Raw genomic sequence first — 23,661 nt, forward strand, 5'->3', positions numbered from 1 at the left:
CCCAGCAATCCCACTACTGGGCATATTCCCTGAGAAAACCATAATTCAAAAAGAGTCATGTACCAAAATGTTCATTGCAGCTCTATTTACAATAGCCAGGACATGGAAGCAACCTAAGTGTCCATCAACAGATGAATGGATAAAGAAGATGTGGCACATATATACAATGGAATATTACTCAGCCATAAAAAGAAACGAAATTGATTCAGTTGCAAATCCCTTCTTTTAAAAGCTGGAGAAGTGACAACAGATGCCTAGGATTCTAGGATCATAATGATAAGGAAAATAATATATATTTGATAGCTGTGGTAAGCAGTGGCCCCTAAACTTTTCATTATGAAAAAATAAATCCCTTTTCTCATTTCCCCCAAACTAAACTTCTGAAATAATAATTCATTTCTCCAGTCTTTTTATAATAATCAACCAGAACGTCTGGTCAGCATGATATAAAAAGTAGCATCAATAAGTTAACAAAATTCCAGGCTCTGACAAAGGAACTTGGGCATACTTATTACTCCATGCAGCCTCATTTCAAGTAAACCTGTAATTTTAAATGTTTTTTAAAAATACTCATAATATTCATAGACTCACATAATCACCTTTGAACACATGTAAATACTCGAAGGTGAGAAACATTGCTATACAGTGTATACTTATTCTCATAAGATTCAGATGATTCCTTGGATTCTCAAATCTCAGAAATGCAAGACTTATAAAGCCGTCATCATTTAAATACTAAGAAATAAAAAATATCCACATTTCGAGCTTGTCTTCAGAAATCAGAACCTCGTGGGCTGTTTCCCCATGGCAAGAAGAAGCTGGAGATGAGGAGCAGCCCCTGTCTTTGGATGAGGCATGTGTTTCCAGTTTACCACAGTCCTCACCCCTCCCTACTGCCTCACACCCTATCTTTCCACCAAAACATTGCCTCCCTGGCCTCTCCTAGGCATTTGCTAATAAGACCCTAATTCCAAGACCTAATCTAGTGGGTTTCCACTCTACTATCTACCCCGTCCCTCCTCAGTTCCTTCTCAAGTCCAATAAGTGACTCTGATCTGCTTTCTGTTGACATGTCTATACCTGGTGGGGTGCAGGCAGCCCCACTTCCTTCCCAGACCCTCGCTACCACACATACGGACGCACGTCTGCTGCCGCTGTGAGTTCAAAGCTGATGCAGGCCCGAGTGATGAGCAGCAGTAACCCAGACCTCGTGGGGACACACTCTGCAGCAGACGAGGAGGTTAAGAACATCATGTCTTCAAAGGTGAGGAAGATGTCAAACCCTGGAAAGAGACATGGGCTTTTTTATTTTTAACTAACACTTGGAGAGACAACACGGAATCAACCACTGCTGCTGCCCACTGGCTTGGTCAAATGCTCAGCTTTCAAGTTATTAATATTCTTTTCTTTTGAAGTGACTGAGATCATTCTGATGCCAGGCAAGACTGGCATTTGAAGGTATGCGCGGAGTTAGTGAACTCTGGTGGGAAGTTTCTCGGGCATAGCTGGTTTAGCTCCGTGGAGTTGATGAATACCATGAATTTTATCTTCCAGGAAGAAAGTTTGGCTTTAACTGTTTTTGATGCCTAGAAAGACTGTTTTTTGTTTTATTTTTTAATAACTTGCCTTTTAGATTCATTAACATCCACAGATGGATTGATTATCCCACGTAAGGATCCCAAAGATCAAAGCCAAATTTATAAACAAAAACCGAGATCCTGGGAGGGTTGGTGACTCGCCCTAGATTGTTTCCCTCCATGAATTCTTTATGTTTTCTCATAAACTTTTCATTTTATAAAAGTTTTAGATTTATAGAATTATTGTCAATATATGACAGAAAATTTTTGTGTACTCAATGCATAGTTTCCCTGTTACTAACATTTTACATTAGAACGGCACATTTGTCACAATTAATGAACCAATATTGATATATTATTATTATTCACTGAAGTTTATATTTTATTCAGATTTCCTCAGTTGTTTCCTAATGTCTGTTTTCTGTTCTCGGATCCCACCCAGGATCCCACATTAGATTTTGTAGTGACGTTTCCTTAGCTCCTCTGGGTTGTGACAATTTCTTAGACTTTCCTTGTTTTTGAGGACTTTGACAGTTTTGAGGCATACTGGTCAGGTATTTTGTAAAACGTCTCTCGTTTGAAATTTGTAAAAATTGTGATATAATTCACATACCATAAAATTCACCCTTTTGAAGTGTATAATTCAGTGGTTTTTTCATATATGTACAAAGCTACCATGAATTCTTAATCTGAATTTTCTTTCCAGTTATCTGTGGCCTCAGGGTGGCTAAGCTTTTGGAATAATGTCATTTCCTCTAATGAAGATAAATCATACTCTCTAGGTTTTGACATCATTCCCCTAACACAAACCACCTACTTGAGACAGTACGTTGTGAGACAGGAAATCTGGAGACCAGGGTTGGGTCTCGATCTGATACCACCCAGGCCTGTGGTCATGGACAAGTCAATTCCTGCCCTGAGCCTTATTTTCCTCATCTCTGTAGAAGTTCTGAACACTGGATGAATGTAAGAATCATCTATAGATCCACTCCTAGAGATTCTGATGATCTATAGGTTGTATCATATGAAATTGTTGATATTCTATCCTTTTTGACTTACAGAATCAACCCAGGGATGTGCTGGAGCTGGTTCATACCAGTTTTTGAGAGCTGATTGTTAAATTTTCAGGAACTTTCTGAACAAGTTGTTAAACGCAGACATTATTAAAAATTAAATTATATAAACTAACAAATAAGTTATATGGAAAACAAAGGTAATCTAAATGCAGTGTTCTGGAGCAGAACAGGACATTAGTGGAAAAATTGGTGACATTCAAATAAAGTCTGTGGTTTAGTTAATAGTTAATGTGCCAATGTTAATTTCTTAGTTTTGACAAATGTACCATATTTATGTAAGATATTAACATTAAGAGGAACTTGGTGAAGCGTATCCAAGAACCACCTTTGCAACTTGTCCATAAATCTAAAATTATTCCCTTTTTAAGGGAGTACCCAAGCCTCATCCCTTCTTAATTACTTTACTACATTTTACTGTTATCTATGTTCTTGAGGTTATTTATGCCTACTGTACAGTGGTTTGCTACTGCACATCTCTTTGCAACACCATATTCGGTAACGTCATGTTAACTTGAAATCAGCTATGATGGAAGCATTCACAAGCACAGAAATCGGCAGGTTCTACCAATCAGCCCCTCCCCTCCGAGAGCTGGTTGTTAAGCATTTGCCGGCACAGCCTGGTTCAGTTTTGCATCTAAGTCCTCTTTAAGCAGGATCTTTGCGGATCGCCGAGGGGCGAAGTGGTCAGCAGCTGTTACCCACAGACTTGATTATTACGGTTTCCTTTAATGAAAGTGAAAATATTAAATTTTCTCTGTGGACTAGGTTAAGAATTTTTAAATTATTCTGTAGTGAGGGGAAAGAATTTTGTCTAACTAGAAGTATCAAGCATGATCTTCCTTTCAGAAGTGGTTTTTTGACAATTTATTAGAGTGTTTAGGAGACTGGGTAAAGTACCGTGCTAACCCACAGAGAGGCACTGTTCCCACACATTTTTTTTTCCTGCTCTTCCAATTAAGTCAGAGACTTAGAAAGTTGAAGGGACTGTTCAGCACCCGGTGGTTCTTAACTAGGATTTAACTATAGGTGGCTACACACCAACTAACAGTGAATATCTCAGGAGCAAGTAGAATTTGATGTAACTTTACCTTCTTTGCTTTGTTTTATGTTTATTTTTGGCAGTTGTTTTATCTTTGTAACCAGGAAAAAAAAAAGAAAGAAAAAGAAATATGTTAACAATGAATTCTAAGCTTGGGATTTCCAGGCCGTTGGCTCATCTTTCTGGGGACCACTGTTGGTTGACTGTTGAGTCATGGTTTGTGTATTTCAGATGGCTGATCGTAGCTGCATCCGGATGTCTTACTATTGCTCTGGCAATAATGATGCTCCAAGTTCAACAACAACCCCAAGGCCAGTCAGCAAAAAGGTACTGAACAGGCAGTGTGAGAATAATTTGCCCGGCCTCTCACTATGATTGAAAATAGATGCCATAAAGTACTCTCCTGTCTTGTTCCTGCCCTCCTAACACACGCACGCACACACACACACACACTTTTGCAGCCCTGTCCCAGGTGCCCCATTTTTTGACCACCTAATTACCTACTAAGTGGTTCTCCAGCTTACCATGCATCAGAAGTACCTGGGTGGCTTGTTAAAACTGACTGCTGGTCCTACCCCTAGAGTTTCTGATTCAATAGATCCGAAGTAGGGCCCAAGGATTTGTATTTCTGATAAGTTCCCAGCTGATGCCAACCCAGGAACCACACTTTGAGAACCTGAGAACTGCTGTATTAGCTTCTTTTTTGGTAAAAGGAGAGCTGGGGACAATTCATCCTCAAAAAGTGAATGGCAATAATTAGGTATCATTTATTTCAATACGATATCAGACATGAAAAGCCTTGTAATTCTTTCCAATCAGCCTTACCTCTGAGTTCAGAGACTTGACAAGCTGTTAAACTGCTCATCAGAAAGAACTCTTCATATTAAGAGGATTCTCCAGTTGTCACATCATGTGTGGTCCAAGGGGTGGAGGATAAAGAAACTGTCTGCCCCAAGTTTTCTCCTCCGCCAGGCACCCAAGAGTCTCACAATTTTAGTAGCTACTTAAGGTCTTGAGTGTCTTTCAAGACCCCTATTAAAATGTAAATATGCTGATTGGAAGGATAACACAGGAAGCTCTTTGCAACAGCTAACACCGCTGGGAAAGATGTGTTAAACAGGCATGGAGGGAATGAGCTTCAGCACAGCTCGCTTTGGACTGGCTGAGGGAAAGATCGGGCATGAGGAGGCCCTGGTAGGGTCCAGCGCCTGCAGACTTGGCAGCAATACGGGCTCCATTTGTCTGGAAGGAGGTACCAGGAGTTAATTCTAACAGGAGGAGTAAAAGAAGATGTCATGAGGTGCTGAAAATAAATATTTCACCTACTTTAAATCTTAGCTTTGGGCTTCGCAGGGACTGGTTACCAGTACCATTTTCCTTCTTAAAAACCATGATTTGCTTACAGCCTGGCTTGCTTCAGGCAGGGCCTGATTTCTTCTGGGCACATTTGCCTTGTTTTGATTTTGTTTCTGGTCATTTCAATGACTAGAAGAGAATCATTTCATTTCAGAGGGAGGTTTAACCAGTGTGTTTCCTTAATAGCTCAGCAAACTGGGTTTAGCTGCTTGGCTATTTTCTGTACCCTCCGGAGCAAGGTGTTCTTGTAATAATGTTGCCCGGTAAGCAACATAAATTACTTTAAGAAGCGGCTTATCCTCCTCTAATCTCCTCTTGCCTTAAGATTCTGACAGTCAAACTGACCTATTTTCCAGAGGTTACCTTTGAAGCTTGTGGAGCGTGTCTTCCCTACAATGGGAAGATCCTGGTGTAGCTGAGTTACATCAGGGCAAGCTTAGACCATCTGCTAGATTAACACGCAGCCCTGCACCTCTCCCAGGTGGGAGAGCTTCCCTCATGTCTCGCAACAGCACACAACTGTGTTCACGTGTATTGAGATTATAGAGGTTTGACTCGCCTGACAGAATGAAGTGGGACCAATGACAAGCTGAAACACTTCAGCATTCTCCATTCATCCCCATTAACCGTCAGGGGATGTAAATAGTTTGAATACCCAGACATCTGCACAGAGATTTTTCCATTTGTCTCCTTTCAGTTTAGCTGAGTAACTCTCCAATTTTACTGTACATAAGAATCAGTAAATTGTGTTGCATGCCTACTGTACACTGTGGGTAATTTAAAGGTTTGTCAAGGGTAAGCTTTGTTCTAATAAATTTTTGCTTTGGGTGTTGACTTTAAAACTTTATTTCCACATACGCCAGTACTCTAGGATGTGATATTAGGTTGTTCAAGTAGTTTCAGCTTTCTTACCCACTGAGGAATAAAAAATGAGTTCATCTGTATTTATTCTAGATTTTATGGTTGTAAAATGAATGGAATCCACAGAAAATGCCCAGACATCATTTCTGCCGTCAGTTAGGGTGACCAGCTATCCCAGTCTCTCCGGGACTTAGGGGGTCCTTGGGATGTAGGACTTTCCATTTTAAGACCAGGACGGTGTTGACTGAAAAGAACGCACATCCTAAACGTTGAGAATTATGTTTTATTCGGGGACATTACCGAGGACTATAGCCCAGGATACAGTCTCTCAGATATCTGAGGGACTGTTCCAAAGAGGTAAGGGAAGAGCTAGGATATATAGGGATTTTTGCTGAAAACAAACAAACAAACATGTAGTTGAACATCAAAAGATGTTCATGAAAAACAGACATCTCAAGTTAATGATTTTAGTGTTTTTTCTGTGTATGGGAAGATGCGAGAGTCTGAGCTCATTGAAATTATTCCTTAGATATGCATCTTAACTATCTAGGGCCAAGTATCCTGTTTTTGTTCATCCTGAATTCCCCTCAGGGTGCACCGTCTGGGTCTCAGTGGCTGATGGCTTGATGGTCTGGAAACATTTGTTGTTCACTGGAATAAGCAGGCAACATTGTTTACTGAAATGACAGGCGACATTGTTTTTGTCCACAACAGTCTCAGGCAAACTGAGATGAGTTGGTTGCCCCACCTTTAGTCTTAAACTTGTTCCCCAGATAAAGCAGGGAATGGGAAGGGTGCAAAAGGTGTAAAAAGATCACTGTCTGCTACATCTGCAGTCAGATGACTTGACAGGCAGTGTAGACATAAAGTGGAGCAACTGACCCTGGGACAAAGAAGTATAGAAGTTGGATGAGTTCAAGCTGCTACCCCTATGCCTTTTAATGCAGACAATCTACTGATGAACCCAAACCTCGTTCCCCACGAAGCCATAGCAGGATTATAAAAACAAAAATTGTTCCATCTAGAAGGGAGTTGAAATACCATCTAGACAGTGGTTCTTTGATTGAGGTCCCTGGACCAGCAGTGACAGCATCACCTGGGGACTTGTTAGAGATGCAGATTCTCAGGCCGCACCCCAGACCAACTGAATCTGAAACTCTGGAGGTGGGCTCAGCAATCTGTTCCTTAACAAGCTCTCCAAGGGATTCTGACGCACATTCAAGTTTGAGAACCACTGCTACCAACTGAGTTTATAGATGAGACCATTGAGGGTCAGGGGAGGAACAGCTTACACGTGGTCACACAGAGGGTTTACGGTGGGACCTGGAAGGAAAAGAACAGAGTCTCAGTTCCGACTGCTACCCAGGAATGCTTCCCCCATAGAATGTATTAGCTTCACTCCCCTGCCGAGGCCAGTCCTTCAAACCCAGCTGTCCAGTAAGGTTTAGAAGCCCCAGGTGCCCAGGTTTCCAGTGACTCAGAATGCTCTACTGCCTTTCCTTTTCAGGAAAGGATTAAAAATACACTCCTGCTGTGCCCCCTTCCTCCCTCGAAACTCCTGCCTGTGTTTGTGTGGCTCTGGGGATATGGGATCCACACAGCCTTCTCCTACCTACTGAAAAGGCCTTCCAGTCTCAGATTGTGTCAGCATTGACTCTGCCATCCACTGTGGTCTAAGACATCTAGGACACATACTAACAAGCTATTACAGTTGGGAAAAAAGAAAAGTGGGGTTGGCGAATAAAGCACCTAGTACAGACCATCATTATGTAAGTGTAATGTTTTTGTGTTTGTGTGTCCAGCATTTCCATGAGGAGCTTGCCCTGCAGATGGTGGTCAGCACTGGAATGGTGAAAGAAACAGTCTTCAAGTACTCCTGGTTCTTCTTTGAACTTCTGGTGAGATTCTTGCATGTTTATATCTGTGCTCGGTAGGGCACGAAAAGCAGACAGGCAGTGAGGTTTCCCATGGTAGGAACTGACATCTTATCTACTGAATTGCTCCTGCAGAAAACCTGGGATCATTCCTTCGGTTTTAACTCTCCCTCACCCTTTCATCCATCTTCCACCAAATCTTGCTGATTCCACCTTGAAAATCTACTTCCACCTGCCGCTTCTCACCAATCTTCACTGCTCCCTGCCTAGTCAAGCTGCCATCATGTCTGCATTCGCTTCCTCTTTGCCCACCTGCATTCATTTGTGCCCTCAGCCCATCCAATCTGCACAGGGCAACTCAAAATTAAGCAGATAATGACACTCCCCTCTTTAAAACCTTTCAGTGATTTCCAGTGTACTGGAAATAAAGCACACATTTTTCTCACGGCCTAAAAAGCCCCTGGATGGTTCTGTTTCCATTCATCTCTAACTTTATCTTAGACCCTATTCCCCCCCTCATTCAGCCACATTGTTTCCAGTTTGGTCCTTTGAAGATGCTGAGACCTTTTCAGCCTCAGAGCCTTCTTAAGATTCTTTCCCCTGTCCGTACCTTTCATGCCCCCCACATACATACACACTTCGGGAGTTCTTCTCTTTAGGTTTCAGCTTTAGTGTCACCACTTCTGAGAGTCCTTTTCTGACCACCTTCTACCATAATATATCTTCCACTCTATTCCTCTCCTTTTAAACACCCTCTTTATTTCCTTCCTAGCACTTATCACAATTTGTAATTGTTTTTCTCTTTTGCCTATTGGATTTCTAGGATTGGGGTCTATCTTCTTCATTATCTTATCTCTAGCCCCAGAACATGGCTTGACATCGTACAAGTGCCAACTAATATTTGTTGGGGGGAAAAAATGAGACTTGTAAAACTGTTTACCTGCAACTTCTATCTGTTCTCTAGCAGAAAAGCAAAAGGGACAGCATAGTCTTTAATTTAAAAATAAAGAGAATAATAGTAATACCTATTTTATACTAGAAGTGAAAGGATTTTGCCATAAAGCCACTAGAATAAGCATTTTGTCAATGTTGATAAATTGAGATGCATTGCGAAATGAGGTGAAATGAAAAAGGTGTGAAAGCACAGACACTAACTACATAAAAATGCACATGCAAACAATCCAGAGGATAGAGTGGACTGAGATTTAGTGATAGAATTAGCTTTATATTGACTGGGTTCTTTGCTCTGTGACACTGTTAAAGTGGATAATTTTTTTTGAGAGAGATGGTAGGATTTTCACCTGAGCTCTAGTTTATCTATGTAAGTTCAAGCCCAAGTAAAAGAGAACAATACTGAACAATAAGACATAGAGGACAAGAGGGTCAAAGGAAACAAAAATAAACATACATTGGGGAGGAAATGGGAAGTAGTGTGCAACAGAGTTAAAAAGAAGTGAGGCCCATGCCACAGAAGCACATCCAGGATGCAAATCCCTTAGAGTTTCACCAAGTTCCCACCCCTCGTTTGAGAAAGGTATTGCTAGCGAGATGTCTTTTCCAAACACAGTCCCAGATGCCTGCAGCAGAATCACCTAGGGTGCTTAGTGAGAATAAAGCAGATCTGGAGCCCCTGCCTAGAATACTGAGTGCAATGAGGAGGGGGAAGCCGGCACTGCATGAACCTGTCTGCCCAGGTGCCTTCCAAGCGTGCTGAAGATCCACTAGTCCACACCACCTCTGCTCTGTGAGGCCCGAACAGAGCTAAGGGTCTCTGTATGCAGCCAGCACCAGGAGTTTGCATTCTAAAAGCCAAGCTGATTCGGGTGGGTGGCTGCAGCTCACAAGTCTTGGAGCAACCGCGTTAGCAGTGAGACACGAGCTTTGCAATCTGGCAGGAAGAGGCTGGCCATAAACTCTGTCCTGAGGCAAGAGAAGGATCAAAACCACCACTGTGTGCCCAGTACATCCTGTTTCTGTGTACCCATCCCACCACCATCAAGTTTCTCCATAAAGAAGATTTACTCAGGTGGTAATCCGTCTATAGATAATTCATACAAATAATCTTCAACTGAGTTGATCTGCCATATTGCAAATTTTAAAAGACATGATGCAAAAACTCACTTTGACATTGTGGAATCTCTTAGAAGAGAGTCCCAAAGGAAAGCAGTATCTCAGTTCAAAGATGTTTCATGTCATTTACTCACACACATGCACACATATGCACACACTTCACCTAATCATTCTTAGATCTTATTTAGTAGCTCTGTATTATAAGCTCTATCGTGAGCAGTTATCCCCGGTGCAAACACAGGACCCTGAGGCTAAGGAGGGGTTTGCCCAGCCCTCTCAGCCAGGGAGGGGCAGGGCCTCAGTTCCGCAATGCTCTGGTCCAAATTCTGTTCCTCTGCCATTTTGCTTCTCCTTGGAAGCGTAACGTGACAAAACATTTTCTTAGCCTAACGTATTAACAACATGCAAAACCTTTGTATTCTGAAGTCAACTTGAATGGAGTGCTGCAATCACTGTCCCATTCTCAGTAGGCATGAACTCAGCATTGCTAGCCCTAAATGGCTCCTCGTGACATCTTAGAGCTCTCTTTCAAAGGCAAGTTTGCATTCTCTGCAAATGTAATGATACTCTGTCCTTATATAATACCAGTGACAGCTGGCATCCCCAAGGAAGGAAAAATAATAACACCTAAAATGTGTTGAGCATCTATATACATGCTAGGCACCCTTGTAAGCACTGTAAGCATCATCTGGTTGAATCCTCAGACGACCCTCAGGCAGCAGCTTTCCATCATCCCCAGTTTACAGATGGGGTTGGAGGAAGGGTGGAGGCCATAAGGAGAAGTCTCCAGGTCCGCCAAAGACTTCATCAGTACCACTTCAGTGCCCCTAACTGCAGGGATCTGAGAACCATGGAACAGGTGAAAATTGCTTTTGATCTTGCACATTTATTTACTAGGACTCAGTAGGCTCAGGGAAGAAAGCAAAAGCTAAAGCTGATAGCCCTCCTTCCTCTAGGAGTCCTTTATGGTAAACAGCTGCAGAAGCTGGAAAGAAGGTCCTACTGATACGAGTGCTTGGAGGGGGTTGGTCAACATGCAGATGACCCAGGGCTCTGCAGGTTATAACTAAGTCTGTCAGGGTCCTCGTGAGACAGCGTTGGCATTGCTCAAAAGGGTTAACTGGAAAACATTTATCAAAGGGACTTTGCCCAGGGTATGTGCCAGGTTACAGGAGCAGATAAGGGTTGGTGAGGCACCCTGGGAGCAGAAGGCGCTGGAAGCATTTCTCTCTCCTAGCTCTAAAGAAGCAAGGGTATGGAATAGTGTAACTGGGGGCAAGAGAAAGCTGAGGCAGAGAAGAGGGTCCACGTGACAAGGAGCTGGCATCTTAGAGAAACACTGCCACTGCCAGAAGCACGCTGCACGGGGATGAGGGCAGTGGAGTGGATGCGCACCTGGACCACTCTTCTCCCGCCCACTGGTCCCCTGATGGTGCCTCCCATTTGCCAGGTCCAACCAGAAGCCTAAGTTCAAGGAGTCCTGAATGATGTAGTCTATAGGGATCAGCTTCCCAGGGCTCAGAGATAGATGGAGAAGGACAAGAAAGGGAGCTGGAGTTTGCATCTGGAGGCAAATGGAGACTGTCAGCCCCAGCCAGAACTTTGCAAGGAAACCGATCTTGGACCCAGACAGGACGCCTAGTCCTCCACGCATTGCTTTTGCATTTGCCTTACAGATGCCTAGGAAGTTGTTGCAAAACCAAAACAGTTTTTTTCCCAAGAAGCTTGAGAAGAAAGGACGACAGCCTCCTTGGGCTTAGCCAACAACCTGGGCAATTTAACACCCTTTAGTTGTATTAATGCCCACGTGCTAATGAACAACCACTTTGGCATCAGAGCTGTTGAACACAATCCTTGGGCAGATTTCACACTTGCTAATGAATACATTCCCATGTTTCTAGAAACTGCTGAGCCAGACTTTGGGGATCCAGAGGTAAATGGTGACCCCGTTTACCCAGGACGTGAAGTTCTACACCAAGGGGTTCTTGGTATCCCAGCTTTGAATGGGTCACAGAGGCTGATGTGGAGGAAAATATTTTCCTGCCTTATCCCACCCTACAAATAACGGGCCCAGTCTCCACTACTATTTCCACTGGGTGTTCCTCTCTTGAGATGCAAAGAACATAGTAGTTGGCAAGTAGCTGACAGTCCGGCAAGAGGCCAGTGGTTGGAAGTATGGTATTGTGAGGATTATCTGTTTGTTTGTGGGATGGCCACACTCAGCAGGCAGGAGGCAAACACAAGAGTGAGTTCTAAAAGCCCGGTGCTGGGGTGGGTTAGGCAGCAGGGAATCAGGAGCAGGTAGCTCTAAACAGAGGGGCCTCGTCTTCCTCGGTCCTCTGTTAGGATCATAGTGAGAGAGGAGTTCTGTCAGACAAATATTGGGTCCAGTTCCCACCTCTCATTCAGGTCTTCCATCAAGTACATGTGACTCTGCGAGGTACAGACACTTTAGCGTGTCCTGAGCCAAGGGGGACTCTACTGTGAAGAGAAACTGTGGTTCTTACCCTGGGCTTCAGGATTTTATGTTCTTAGATCTTCCCCAAACTGGCGATGGCATTATCTGAACACAGAAAACACATTTACCTATCTGTATGTTTTCACTTCTTAACTTACCTCTTCTGTGTTTTGTTTTGTTTTGGTTAATCTCTGTTTATCTCAGTGCTAAAAGTATTGCCACCCCTGCATTCTCAGAAACAGAAGTCTGCGGTTAGCGCTCTTGGGAGTGAAAGTCATTTTCCCTCTTCTTCCAGCCCTGACCTAGTGGGTCACCGTCAGGCCAGTGTGGGTGGTTTAAGTTCCAGGGCCATTTCTTTATGCAGTGACTCTCAGACTAGTGTGGACACACTTATGGAAAGGGTAGGCACCTGCCCACAGCCTCTCCCAGCCTTTCCCATCAGACTGTTCTTCCTAGCTCTGAGCAGCTTCCAACAAGACGCAACCTCAGGCTGTACCAAAAGGGGGTGTATTGACCCATAATCTCCTGGCCCAGGAAGAAATCCAAAAAATAAGCACGATTTTGACTTAAAATTGTGGTAGGCATTGAGCTGGTATTGTACTAGTCATAATACAGAGAATCACTGATGGGTATACAGGTTTTTATTTAAACTACATATACATTAAATATGTATTTTAAATATATAATTATATCATATAAATGTATACATAGATATGTATCTTTAGCAAGCTAGTTGTATAAAACTCAGAACATAATTTCTCCTAGAGGTAATGTTCCAAGCAGTGGTTAAGTTTCCAGCTAGCACACTATAGAATTGTTTCTGGAAAAACTGTTCTCCTGTTCAACTGGAAACTTGACATAAGATTACCATTTCTGTCTTCTTCTCCTTGCTGTAGTTTCAGAGACAGAAATTACTTCAGTTCACATCAAAACCAGTCTCATAAACATTTCCTCTTTCTGGAATGTGTTGTGTGCCATGATAGGGTGGTGCCTCAGTGGCCCTAGGGGCCCAGTCTACGTCTGCCTTCCCAGTTGAGAGAAAGGGAGTCTTGTGACACCGCAGCTAAAGAATTAAGCTCCCTGGCTTTGTCAGCAGCAAGAAGGGAGCCCCTTGACTTGGGGTCAAGAAGGGGGCACCCTTCCCACCTCCTGCCACCATGGTAACCATCCGGGTGTCAGGAGCGTTTTTCAGATCAGAGCCTGCTTGGGCAACCACCAGCACAGATAGAGTGTTAGAAAGTCCATTGTTAATGAACTTTTCTTCCAGGCTTTTCCCCTTTTCCACAGTGTACAAGCAGGTCACCAGTTTCCACATTGACATTTCCCCTATCTTCTCTGCAGGTGAAAAGCATGGCCCAGTATGTACACAACATGGACAAACGGGACAATTTTCGGAGGACTCGTTTCTCCGACCGTTTCAAAGATGACATAACTACTATTGTTAATGTGGTCACCTCGGAGATTGCAGCCCTTTTAGTAAAACCTCAGAGGGTAACTGTGTCATTTTACTCTTTACTTTCTGAAATTTTTTACCTTGGGCATATGTTATTTTCATAATCAAAGAAAAATAAGCATCATCTTAAAACAGTAATTAAAATGTAACTAACATACTGCATAACAACTAAGTGCAGTATATTATACTGGACAGGACCCTGGGGTGGGGCTGGGGACTGCTAGCAAGAAATTACAATATGGAATTGCAATAGTTTAAATTATTGTATCAATGTAGCTACAAGAGATAATATTCTTATTCTTAGGAAATATACCCTGAAGTATTATGAGGTAAATGGGCATGATATTTGCAACCTACTCTCAAATGGTTCAGAAAAAAAATTGTATATGCAGAGAGAATGATAAAGCAAATGTAGCAAAATGTCAAGTATTGATGCGTCTAGTTAAAGGAGTTCTTTTTACTATTCTTGCACCTTTTCCTTAAGTTTGAAATTATTTCAAAGTAGAAAGTAAAAAAATATGTAAAATGAAATAAAACAAAATTCTAAAATTTGAAGCAGAATTTAAAATTCTAGGGGCTTCCCTGGTGGCGCAGTGGTTGAGAGTCCGCCTGCCGATGCAGGGGATGCTGGTTCGTGCCCCAGTCCGGGAGGATCCCACATGCCGCGGAGCGGCTGGGCCCGTGAGCCATGGCCACTGAGCCTGCGTGTCCAGAGCCTGTGCTCCACAACAGGAGAGGCCACAACAGTGAGGGGCCCGCGTACCGCAAAAAAAAAAAAAAAAAATTCTATAAAATTTGAAAAAAAAAAGAAAAAAAAAAATGGAAGCAGCAGTGATCATTATTAATACCTTTATCATTATGAAGAATTTGTATGCTACCATACAAATACTCAGGAGAAGAAATTTCCATTTGGTTATTTCTTATGGCAAATTTTGTGAGAGCGGCAATGGTGTCTCCATTTTGGCAGGCATGAAAAATTAGGCACAGTGAGGTTGATACATTTTCCAAAAGTCACACAGCTAGCAGCAAAGTCAAGACTGAAGATTCCAAGCCCAGAATATTCAGTCTCTTAAGGAGTGGTCCATGTGGAGGATGCTAAAAGCATGAGGACTTGCCACTCCATGGTAACTGTGGAAACTACCAAGTCTCCATCCATGCCAGTGGCTGGTCAGCTTGGCCTGAATTTGCAAACTGTACATGATAACAAGAGGGAAATATTTTAAAATCATATTTTCAATAGTGTCAGAGCACATTGATTTATACTTCTGAGAATAAAGGACATAAACATGAAAAAGTGAATCCCCAATTGCTCTGAAGTGCTATGAAAATCCCTCATAAATATGAGCACTGAGAAGTAATACAAACAAAACCATGGCCTCAATTCATGCAAGAGTTGACCATGTATGACTCTGACCTCTCTTAAGCTGAGAATGCTATCTAATTGGAGAAAAAAAAAAAAAAATCCTGGCTTCCCTGGTGGCGCAGTGGTTGAGAGTCCGCCTGCCGATGCAGGGGACACGGGTTTGTGCCCCAGTCCGGGAGGATCCCACATGCCGCAGAGCAGTTGGGCCCATGAGCCATGGCCGCTGAGCCTGCGCATCCGGAGCCTGTGCTCCGCAACGGGAGAGGCCACAACAGTGAGAGGCCCGCGTACCGCAAAAAAAAAAAAAAAAATCCTTAAGTAAAAACTGGTTCTTGTATCCTGATTAGATTTTCTGCAACAGTCCTTACAAATTGAGTCTATCTCATTGAAGATAGTGAATACATTTCAAGTTAGTTTTGCCAAAACAATAGTTATCAGAATTAAATAAATTATAGTAGAGCAATATAAAGAAATATAAGAAATATGAGAAACCAGAATGTGGGAAAATGTTCATAGTATAATGTTGAATGAATAAATTCAGGACCCTGTTGTAGATAGAGAATGAGCTCAATTATATACAAATAAATATGCACGTAGGAAAAGAAGCCTAGAAGGAAATGTATCTAAATATTAACAGTAGATAAGGAAATACTTCATTCAACACTCATGGCATCAATTAAGTTCTAAATTATATTTGCTATAGTTTTGCAGCGTTACCTGCTTTGCTCAGTATCTTCCAGAGGGACACTGGCTAAAAACATAGGACCTGCCTGTCCCAACTTTCCCATCAGAGACCTGGGAGTTTATGACCAGGGTTTACCACCAAATGATGTGGGTGTTTGTATGTTTGTTTTTAAGGAAATTGAACAGGCGGAAAAGATCAACATCAGCCTGGCTTTCTTCTTGTACGACCTCCTCTCACTCATGGATCGTGGCTTTGTGTTTAACCTCATCAAACATTATTGCAACCAGGTGAGTGTTCCCTCAGACCCAGCCCTGTTGTTCTGGTTCCTTCCCATCTGATGTGATGCTCATTGCCGTGGCATGCTCTTTTGTTCATTGCCAAGTTAGGCAACTTGACTCTTGTACATTCTGGGTTTTGTGGTATATTCTTCAAGTCATTTGTTTTGTGCCATGGACGTCTGTAGACACACTGGTTTGTGTGGATTCCTGAAGCATTTACCAACCCAGCACAGAAGAGCCGACAAGTTAATCTACGGGAATTGAAATGTGTTAGTGATATGAGTTGCTTTCTTCAATTTAACAGAAATTACATGACTGTAGCATTCAGTCTTTGACCAGGTATAGAACTGAAAATATGAGGTCTCTTTTCTCCTATCAGGGTAATTAATTAAATTGTAGTTGTGAAATTCTGACATTAAAGAACCCTGGTAAAATCAAAGAGACGGAATTTGACCTGGCACGAAGCAAATACTGTCCTCTGGTGTATCTGTAGAGGATTGGTTCCAGGACCCCTCCCCAGCTCCCCCAAGGATACCAAAATTCACAGATGCTCAAGTCCCTTCTATAAAATAGCATAGTATTGGCAAATAATTTACACACATCCTCCCACATACTTTAACTCATCTCTGGATTACTTATAATATCAAGTATAATGTAAATTCTATATAACTAGTCGCCAGTACAAATTCAAGGTTTGCTTTTTCAATTTTCTGGATTTTTTTTTTTCTGAATAGTTTTCAATTCTTAGTTGGTTGTATGCATGGATACAGAAACTGTGGATACAGAGGGCCGACCGTATTTTATAATCCAGGAGCATTTTATCAGTGCCCCAGATTTTTCAAATGGAATTCTTCTTTTGTTCTCTATCCTCCTCAAACTGTCCCAACAATAGAAATGTAAGTAGCAGTTATTACTGCTGCTGCTCCTTTCCTTCCATATTCCTACTTTAGGACCACCACCACTATCCTTGCCACTAACATCACTACCGGCCACCACTGTCTTCACTGCCACCAGTATCACCACCCACCACCTCCACCATCACCATCACTGTCACCACCCCTGGTTTCTTCCACCCCTGGACAAAGCACTGTGTTAAGCACTTTATAGAAATTGTATCATTTGATCCTTGCAAGGTGTCATTGTCAACATTTTGCAGATTATAAGGCTGAAATTTAGAGGAGTTATGTAACTTCTCCAGGGAAGAAAGAGCCATGGCTACCTAACTCGAGGTACAGTAGGTTAATTACTCTGCACCTTAGATAAGTCATTAATTTCTTATCTAGGAAATTAGTGACCTTAGATAAGTCATTACATTTCTATGGGTCTCATTTCCTCATCTATAAAATAAAAGGATCTCCTCTCCCCAGTAAAAAGACCATGACTATTCTAAAGAGACTCCTAATACGGAAGATGACTTGTAAAAAGCGAATCCTAAGGAAACATCAGAAGTCCCAGAGCACCAACATCTTGTGCAGCCTGACCTCCTGACCCTGCATTGATCTTCTGTCCCTATTCCACCAGATTGGAGTGGTGGAGGAATGTGCCATTTCTCTTTGCCATCCCCCTCGGGTGTTTAGGATGGCAGGTCACTGGATGAATTGCAAATATAAATTAATATGTTTTTCAAAACTTGAAGTTGAATATATGGAAAGGAGATACTGGAATACCACTATAAGCCCAGGGTTAGCCTCTGTTAAAGAAAAAATTTATGCATGACACGTGGTAATCTGTAAGGCAGACTTTATTCAGGACCATCGTGATAGGTGTAGGGACCACTGCACCACAGTTTTTCAGTAGGGGAGAGAGATTGTGTTCAACTCCGAATACAACAGGAAAAATGCCAATTTATAGCCAAGGAACAGGGTAGGAATAGTCAGTGGATGAAAAATTACTAAGAGGAAACATCAGGGGTAAAGGAAGAATTCTGGCCAAACTAACCTAACAGGATTTTGCTGAAGGCAGGCCAGGTGATCATATACCACCTGGGGGATGGTGAGGGATGAGGAATTTGGTCAGATCTCAAGAGTGATCAGATATCAAGGGTGAGGGATTCTGGCTAAACTGACTTAGCAAGATCCTTGTGAAAACTGGGCCATCGAGGCTACTGCTTTGGGTCCTGACCTTTGCAAAGGATGTTTTGGGAACTGCACTTTACTCTTTCCTAAACATTGCTAAAATTATTTTTGAAATTTCTGTCTTCATGGAAGTTTCAAGGGACCTATGAAAGATGGCCACAACGTGGTCTTCTTTCAAATGCAAATATCTTGTGCTTTCATAGAATATATAAACAGACCAATCACAAGCACTGAAATTGAAACTGTGATTAGAAATCTTCCAACAAACAAAAGCCCAGGACCAGATGGCTTCACAGGCAAATTCTATCAATCATTTAGAGAAGAGCTAACACCTATCCTTCTCAAACTCTTCCAAAATATAGCAGAGGGAGGAACACTCCCAAACTCATTCTAGGAGGCCACCATCACCCTGACACCAAAACCAGACAGAGATGTCACAAAAAAAGAAAACTACAGACCAATGTAACTGATGAACATAGATGCAAAAATCCTCAACAAAATTCTAGCAAACAGAATCCAGCAGCACATTAGAAGGATCATACACCATGATCAAGTGGAGTTTATCCCAGGAATGCAAGGATTCTTCAATATACGCAGATCAATCAATGTGATACACCATATTAACAAACTGAAGACTAAAAACCATATGATCATCTCAATAGATGCAGAAAAAGCTTTTGACAAAATTCAACACCCATTTATGATAAAAACCCTCCAGAAAGTAGGAATAGAGAGAACTTACCTCAACATAATAAAGGCCATGTATGACAAGGCCATATATGACAAACCCACAGTCAACATCATTCTCAATGGTGAAAAACTGAAACCATTTCCACTAAGATCAGGAATAAGACAAGGGTGCCCACTCTCACCACTATTATTCAACATAGTTTTGGAAATTTTAGCCACAGCAATCATAGAATAAAAAGAAATAAAAGGAATCCAAATTGGAAAAGAAGAAGTAAAACTGTCACTGTTTGCAGATGACATGATACTATACATAGAGAATCCTAAAGATGCTACCAGAAAACTACTAGAGCTAATCAATGAATTTGGTAAAGTAGCAGGATAGAAAATTAATGCACAGAAGTCTCTTGCATTCCTATACACTAATGATGAAAAATCTGAAAGTGAAATTAAGGAAACACTCCAATTTACCATAGCAACAAAATAAATAACACACCTAGGAATAAACCTACCTAAGGAGACAAAAGACCTGTATTCAGAAAACTATAAGACACTGATGAAAGAAATTATAGATGATACAAACAGAAGGAGAGATATACCATGTTCTTGGATTGGAAGAATCAACATTGTGAAAATGACTATACTGCCCAAAGCAATCTACAGATTCAGTGCAATCCCTCTCAAACTACCAATGTCATTTTTCACAGAACTAGAACAAAAAATTTCACAATTTGTATGGAAACACAAAAGACCCCGAATAGCCAAAGCAGTCTTGAGCAAGAAAAACATAGCTGTGGGAATCAGGCTCTCTGACTTCAGACTATACTACAAAGCTACAGTAATCAAGACAGTATGGTACTGGCACAAAAACAGAAATATAGATCAATGGATAGAAATAGGATAGAAAGCCCAGAGAGAAACCCATGCACATATGATCACATTATCTTTGATAAAGGAGGCAAGAATATACAATGGAGAAAAGATAGCCTCTTCAATAAGTGGTGCTGGAAAAACTGGACAGCTACATGTAAAAGAATAAAATTAGAGCACTCTCTAACACCATACACAAAAATAAACTCAAAATGGATTAAAGACCTAAATGTAAGGCCAGACACTATAAAATATAAAACTCTTAGAGGAAAGCATAGACAGAACACTCTATGACATAAATCACAGCAAGATCCTTTTTGACCCACCTCCTAGAGAAATGGAAATAAAAACAAAAATAAACAAATGGGACCTAATGAAAGTTAAAAGCTTTTGCACAGCAAAGGAAACCATAAACAAGACAAAAAGACAACCCTCAGAATGGGAGAAAATATTTGCAAACAAAGCAACTGACAAAGGATTAATCTCCAAAATATACAAGCAGCTTATACAGCTCAATATCAAAAAAACAAACAACCCAATGCAGAAATGTGCAGAAGACCTAAATAGACATTTCTCCAAAGAAGATATATAGATTGCCAACAAACACATGAAAGAATGCTCAACATCACTAGTCATTAGAGAAATGCAAATCAAAACTACAGTGAGGTATCATGTCATACCACTCAGAATGGCCATCATCAAAATATCTACAAACAATAAATGCTGGAGAGGGTGTGGAGAAAAGGGAACCCTCTTGCACTGTTGGTGGGATTGTAAATTGATACAGCCACTATGGAGAACAGTATGGAGGTTCCTCAAAAAACTAAAAATAGAACTACCATATGACCCAGCAATCCCACTGCTGGCAATACACCCTGAGAAAACCATAATTCAAAAAGAGTCATGTACCAAAATGTTCATTGCAGCTGTATTTACAATAGCCAGGACATGGAAGCAACCTAGGTGCCCATCAACAGATGAATGGATAAAGAAGATCTGGCACACATATACAATGGAATATTACTCAGCCATAAAAAGAAACGAAATTGAGTTATTTGTAGTGAGGTGGATGGACCTAGAGACTGTCATACAGAGTGAAGTAAGTCAGAAAGAGAAAAACAAATACTGTATGCTAACACATATATATGGAATCTAAAAAATAAAAAAAAAAAAAGGTCATGAAGAACCTAGGGGAAGGATGGGAGTAAAGATGCAGACCTACTAGGGAATGGACTTGAGGACACGGGGAGGGGGAAGGGTAAGCTGGGACAAAGTGAGAGAGTGGCATGGACATATATCCACTACCAAATAGAAAACAGATAGCTAGTGGGAAGCAGCCACATAGCACAGGGAGATCAGCTCGGCGCTTTATGTCCACCTAGAGGGGTGGGATAGGGAGGGTGGGAGGGAGATACAAGAGGGAGGAAATATGGGGATGTATGTATATGTATAGCTGATTCACTTTGTTATACAGCAGAAACTAACACACCATTGTAAAGCAATTATACTCCAATAAAGATGTTTAAAAAAAAGAATAATTTAAATAAAAGATCTAAAACAGGCTTATTCAAATGTTTAAAAAAAAAAAAATCTTGTGCTTTCAAATTCTGTTAGCTGGCTTGACCCAACAACTTTGTGAGTGGCCATTAAGTGATGGGCATAAGACCGAGTTGTAATCAGTTCAATTTGCTGGTGTTCCCATTGGTCCAAAATCAGCCAGTAATGCACATTGACAAGAGTACGGGTTCTGGTAAATGTTTTTACACAGAAGTCATATATTCTGTTTTTTTCTATAATACATAATGGTATTCATTTGTTTCCAGTAACTATCTAACTGCAGATTCTATAGGCAAAATGCCACAACACAATGGCTTTTCCTAAAATGACTGAAAATATGTGCTCATTTAAATTGTATAGTTTATAAAACTGCTCTTAAAGTGCATGAAGAGGAAGCATGGCCATGTGTAAGGATGAGATGCTTGGTTTCCTGTGCTGCAGCAGCAGAGTATTTATAATGATATATTGAGAGGTAGAAGGTCCATCAAGACCCTCCTTTCCTTGCTTTGCCTTAAGGGAAGCTGTCTCTGAGTCACAGCCCATAGAGTCTCGGTCCTTCAATTGTCAACCTACCTGAGGGAAGCAAGAGATCTCTTCCAGACTGTCACCTTTGCCAGCTTTTCATTGCTTATTTCAGGGTTGGTTTGTTTAAGGGAAGATTTTTCCTGGAAACTCTTCCAGCTTTCTCTTTCTTTCTCCTCCGCTTCCTCCTCTCCCACTCTGGGGCAAACTCCTTGGCTGTTATGCAGGGACTACATACTTAGATTCTAAGTAATTTGATGCCTTCATCTAGGGAACTGGTTTGAGAACTTCCCAGGGGGACCTTTAATTAGAAACCACAAAAGAACACTTGTGGCGTTGAAGTCATCCAGTCCTATTCCATTAGTTTTGTGTGACCCCATGTAGGGTCAACTCCTTTCATTTAGTTTCTCAGACACAGTGGGATTTTTGTGAAATTATATTGTGTTACACTGAAGACATACCTCCAGATTATTTTTAACACAGGCTTGCCACGGTCTTAGAGATTTGACAAGGGTGGGAGTCGTAAGCATCCTCATTTCAGACAGCTGTTAGACTAGAATCATTAAAGGGAACAGTAATGGATAAAAATTTACTGGGCCTCCCGGTAATGCAGAGTTTGACATCTGTTGCCCTGTCCCATTCGTTTTTATTCGATTGATTGCCTTAATCTGGGGAGAAAGGATATTTTTGTGTCTGTCAACCTCAACTCCATTCACCTTAAACACCTCTTTTCTCTCCTCATTTTTCTTCCCAGCTGTCAGCCAAGCTCAACAACCTTCCAATGCTCATTTCCATGAGGCTAGAGTTCCTGAGAATTCTCTGCAGCCACGAACATTACCTCAATCTGAACCTCTTCTTTATGAATACTGATACTGCTCCAGCGTCTCCCTGTCCCTCCATATCTTCCCAGGTAATCGGCTAACTGGAAAAATTGTTTAAGCTATTTCATTGAAATAGCTTAGTTTAGTCATTTATTCCTGTAAAGATTGGTCTTCTTAATTAGAAGAAAAATTGAGCTATTCAAGCCAGATCAGTTGATCCAGATGCACACAAGTATGCCCATAGTTGTGCCATCTGACTAATCATTTACAAGCTACGTGATTGTTTTCTTCCTAGGTCCAAGGATCCCTGCTGAGGTCAAGTAGAGCAAAAGGAATCCATGTGCACTACGAAAAATGTGTAATTCATAGAAAAGTCACAGATCTTCCTTTTGTCTGAAAGTCATCTTTCCACTGACAGTCTCCTTTGCTCACTTCCCTTTTCCTAAACCTCAACACCATAAAATTTAAGAAATGACAGCTTCCTTTATATTGATTCCCAAATGATCTAGTAGTGGTTTTTAACATGGATATTATATCTTTGAACGATCCTAGAACTTTCTGCTGTTTCTGCTTTAGAATGGAATTCGGCATGAGATGATTCCTCCTTGAATCATATTCCAGATAATTTGCTCTTGAAACACTGAAAAGATCTCATTGTAAACTAATCAATGTTCTGTTTTATAGAGAGTGTATTTCCAACAAGTCTTTTTCTTCATCAGCCCAGAAGAGTAACAGTTGTATTAAAATTTAGAGATGAGGCTTTGACTGACATGGCCAATCTTTTTTTGTAGAACAATATTTTGCAGGTTAAGTTTGGTGGGCCCCAGATTCTACAGGATGTTAAGAGGTATTATGCAAATACAGAATTCCAAAGACAAATCCATTTTGAAAACCCTGTGTTAACAGGTTTCTTTGCAGTAGGACATCCAAGTGTCTCTAACTTGTTCATATAGATTGTAAATGCCTGTGGGGTAGGAGAGGAAATGGGAGGCTGTGTATGATAAGCAGTGATTCCCAATATGACTGGACTCTGGAAATC

General features: G+C 41.3%; 1 protein-coding gene across 4 annotated transcripts in view; it reads left to right on the forward strand.

Annotated features, from left to right (window-relative positions):
• Window positions 1–23,661, forward strand: part of DOCK8 (dedicator of cytokinesis 8) — a 223,500-nt gene that overhangs the window by 145,867 nt on the left and 53,972 nt on the right. For all 4 annotated transcript variants that reach the window (XM_082841971.1, XM_082841972.1, XM_082841974.1 and 1 more), the window contains 6 exons: window positions 1,095–1,264; window positions 3,924–4,019; window positions 7,712–7,807; window positions 13,653–13,802; window positions 15,986–16,099; window positions 22,556–22,711. In XM_082841971.1, coding sequence (XP_082698097.1) covers window positions 1,095–1,264; window positions 3,924–4,019; window positions 7,712–7,807; window positions 13,653–13,802; window positions 15,986–16,099; window positions 22,556–22,711 — 782 coding nt within the window. The remainder of the gene's footprint in view (window positions 1–1,094; window positions 1,265–3,923; window positions 4,020–7,711; window positions 7,808–13,652; window positions 13,803–15,985; window positions 16,100–22,555; window positions 22,712–23,661) is intronic.

The sequence above is a fragment of the Leucopleurus acutus genome (assembly GCF_964270905.1).
Source record: "Leucopleurus acutus genome assembly, chromosome: 7".
NCBI classification, from domain to species: Eukaryota; Metazoa; Chordata; class Mammalia; order Artiodactyla; family Delphinidae; genus Leucopleurus; species Leucopleurus acutus.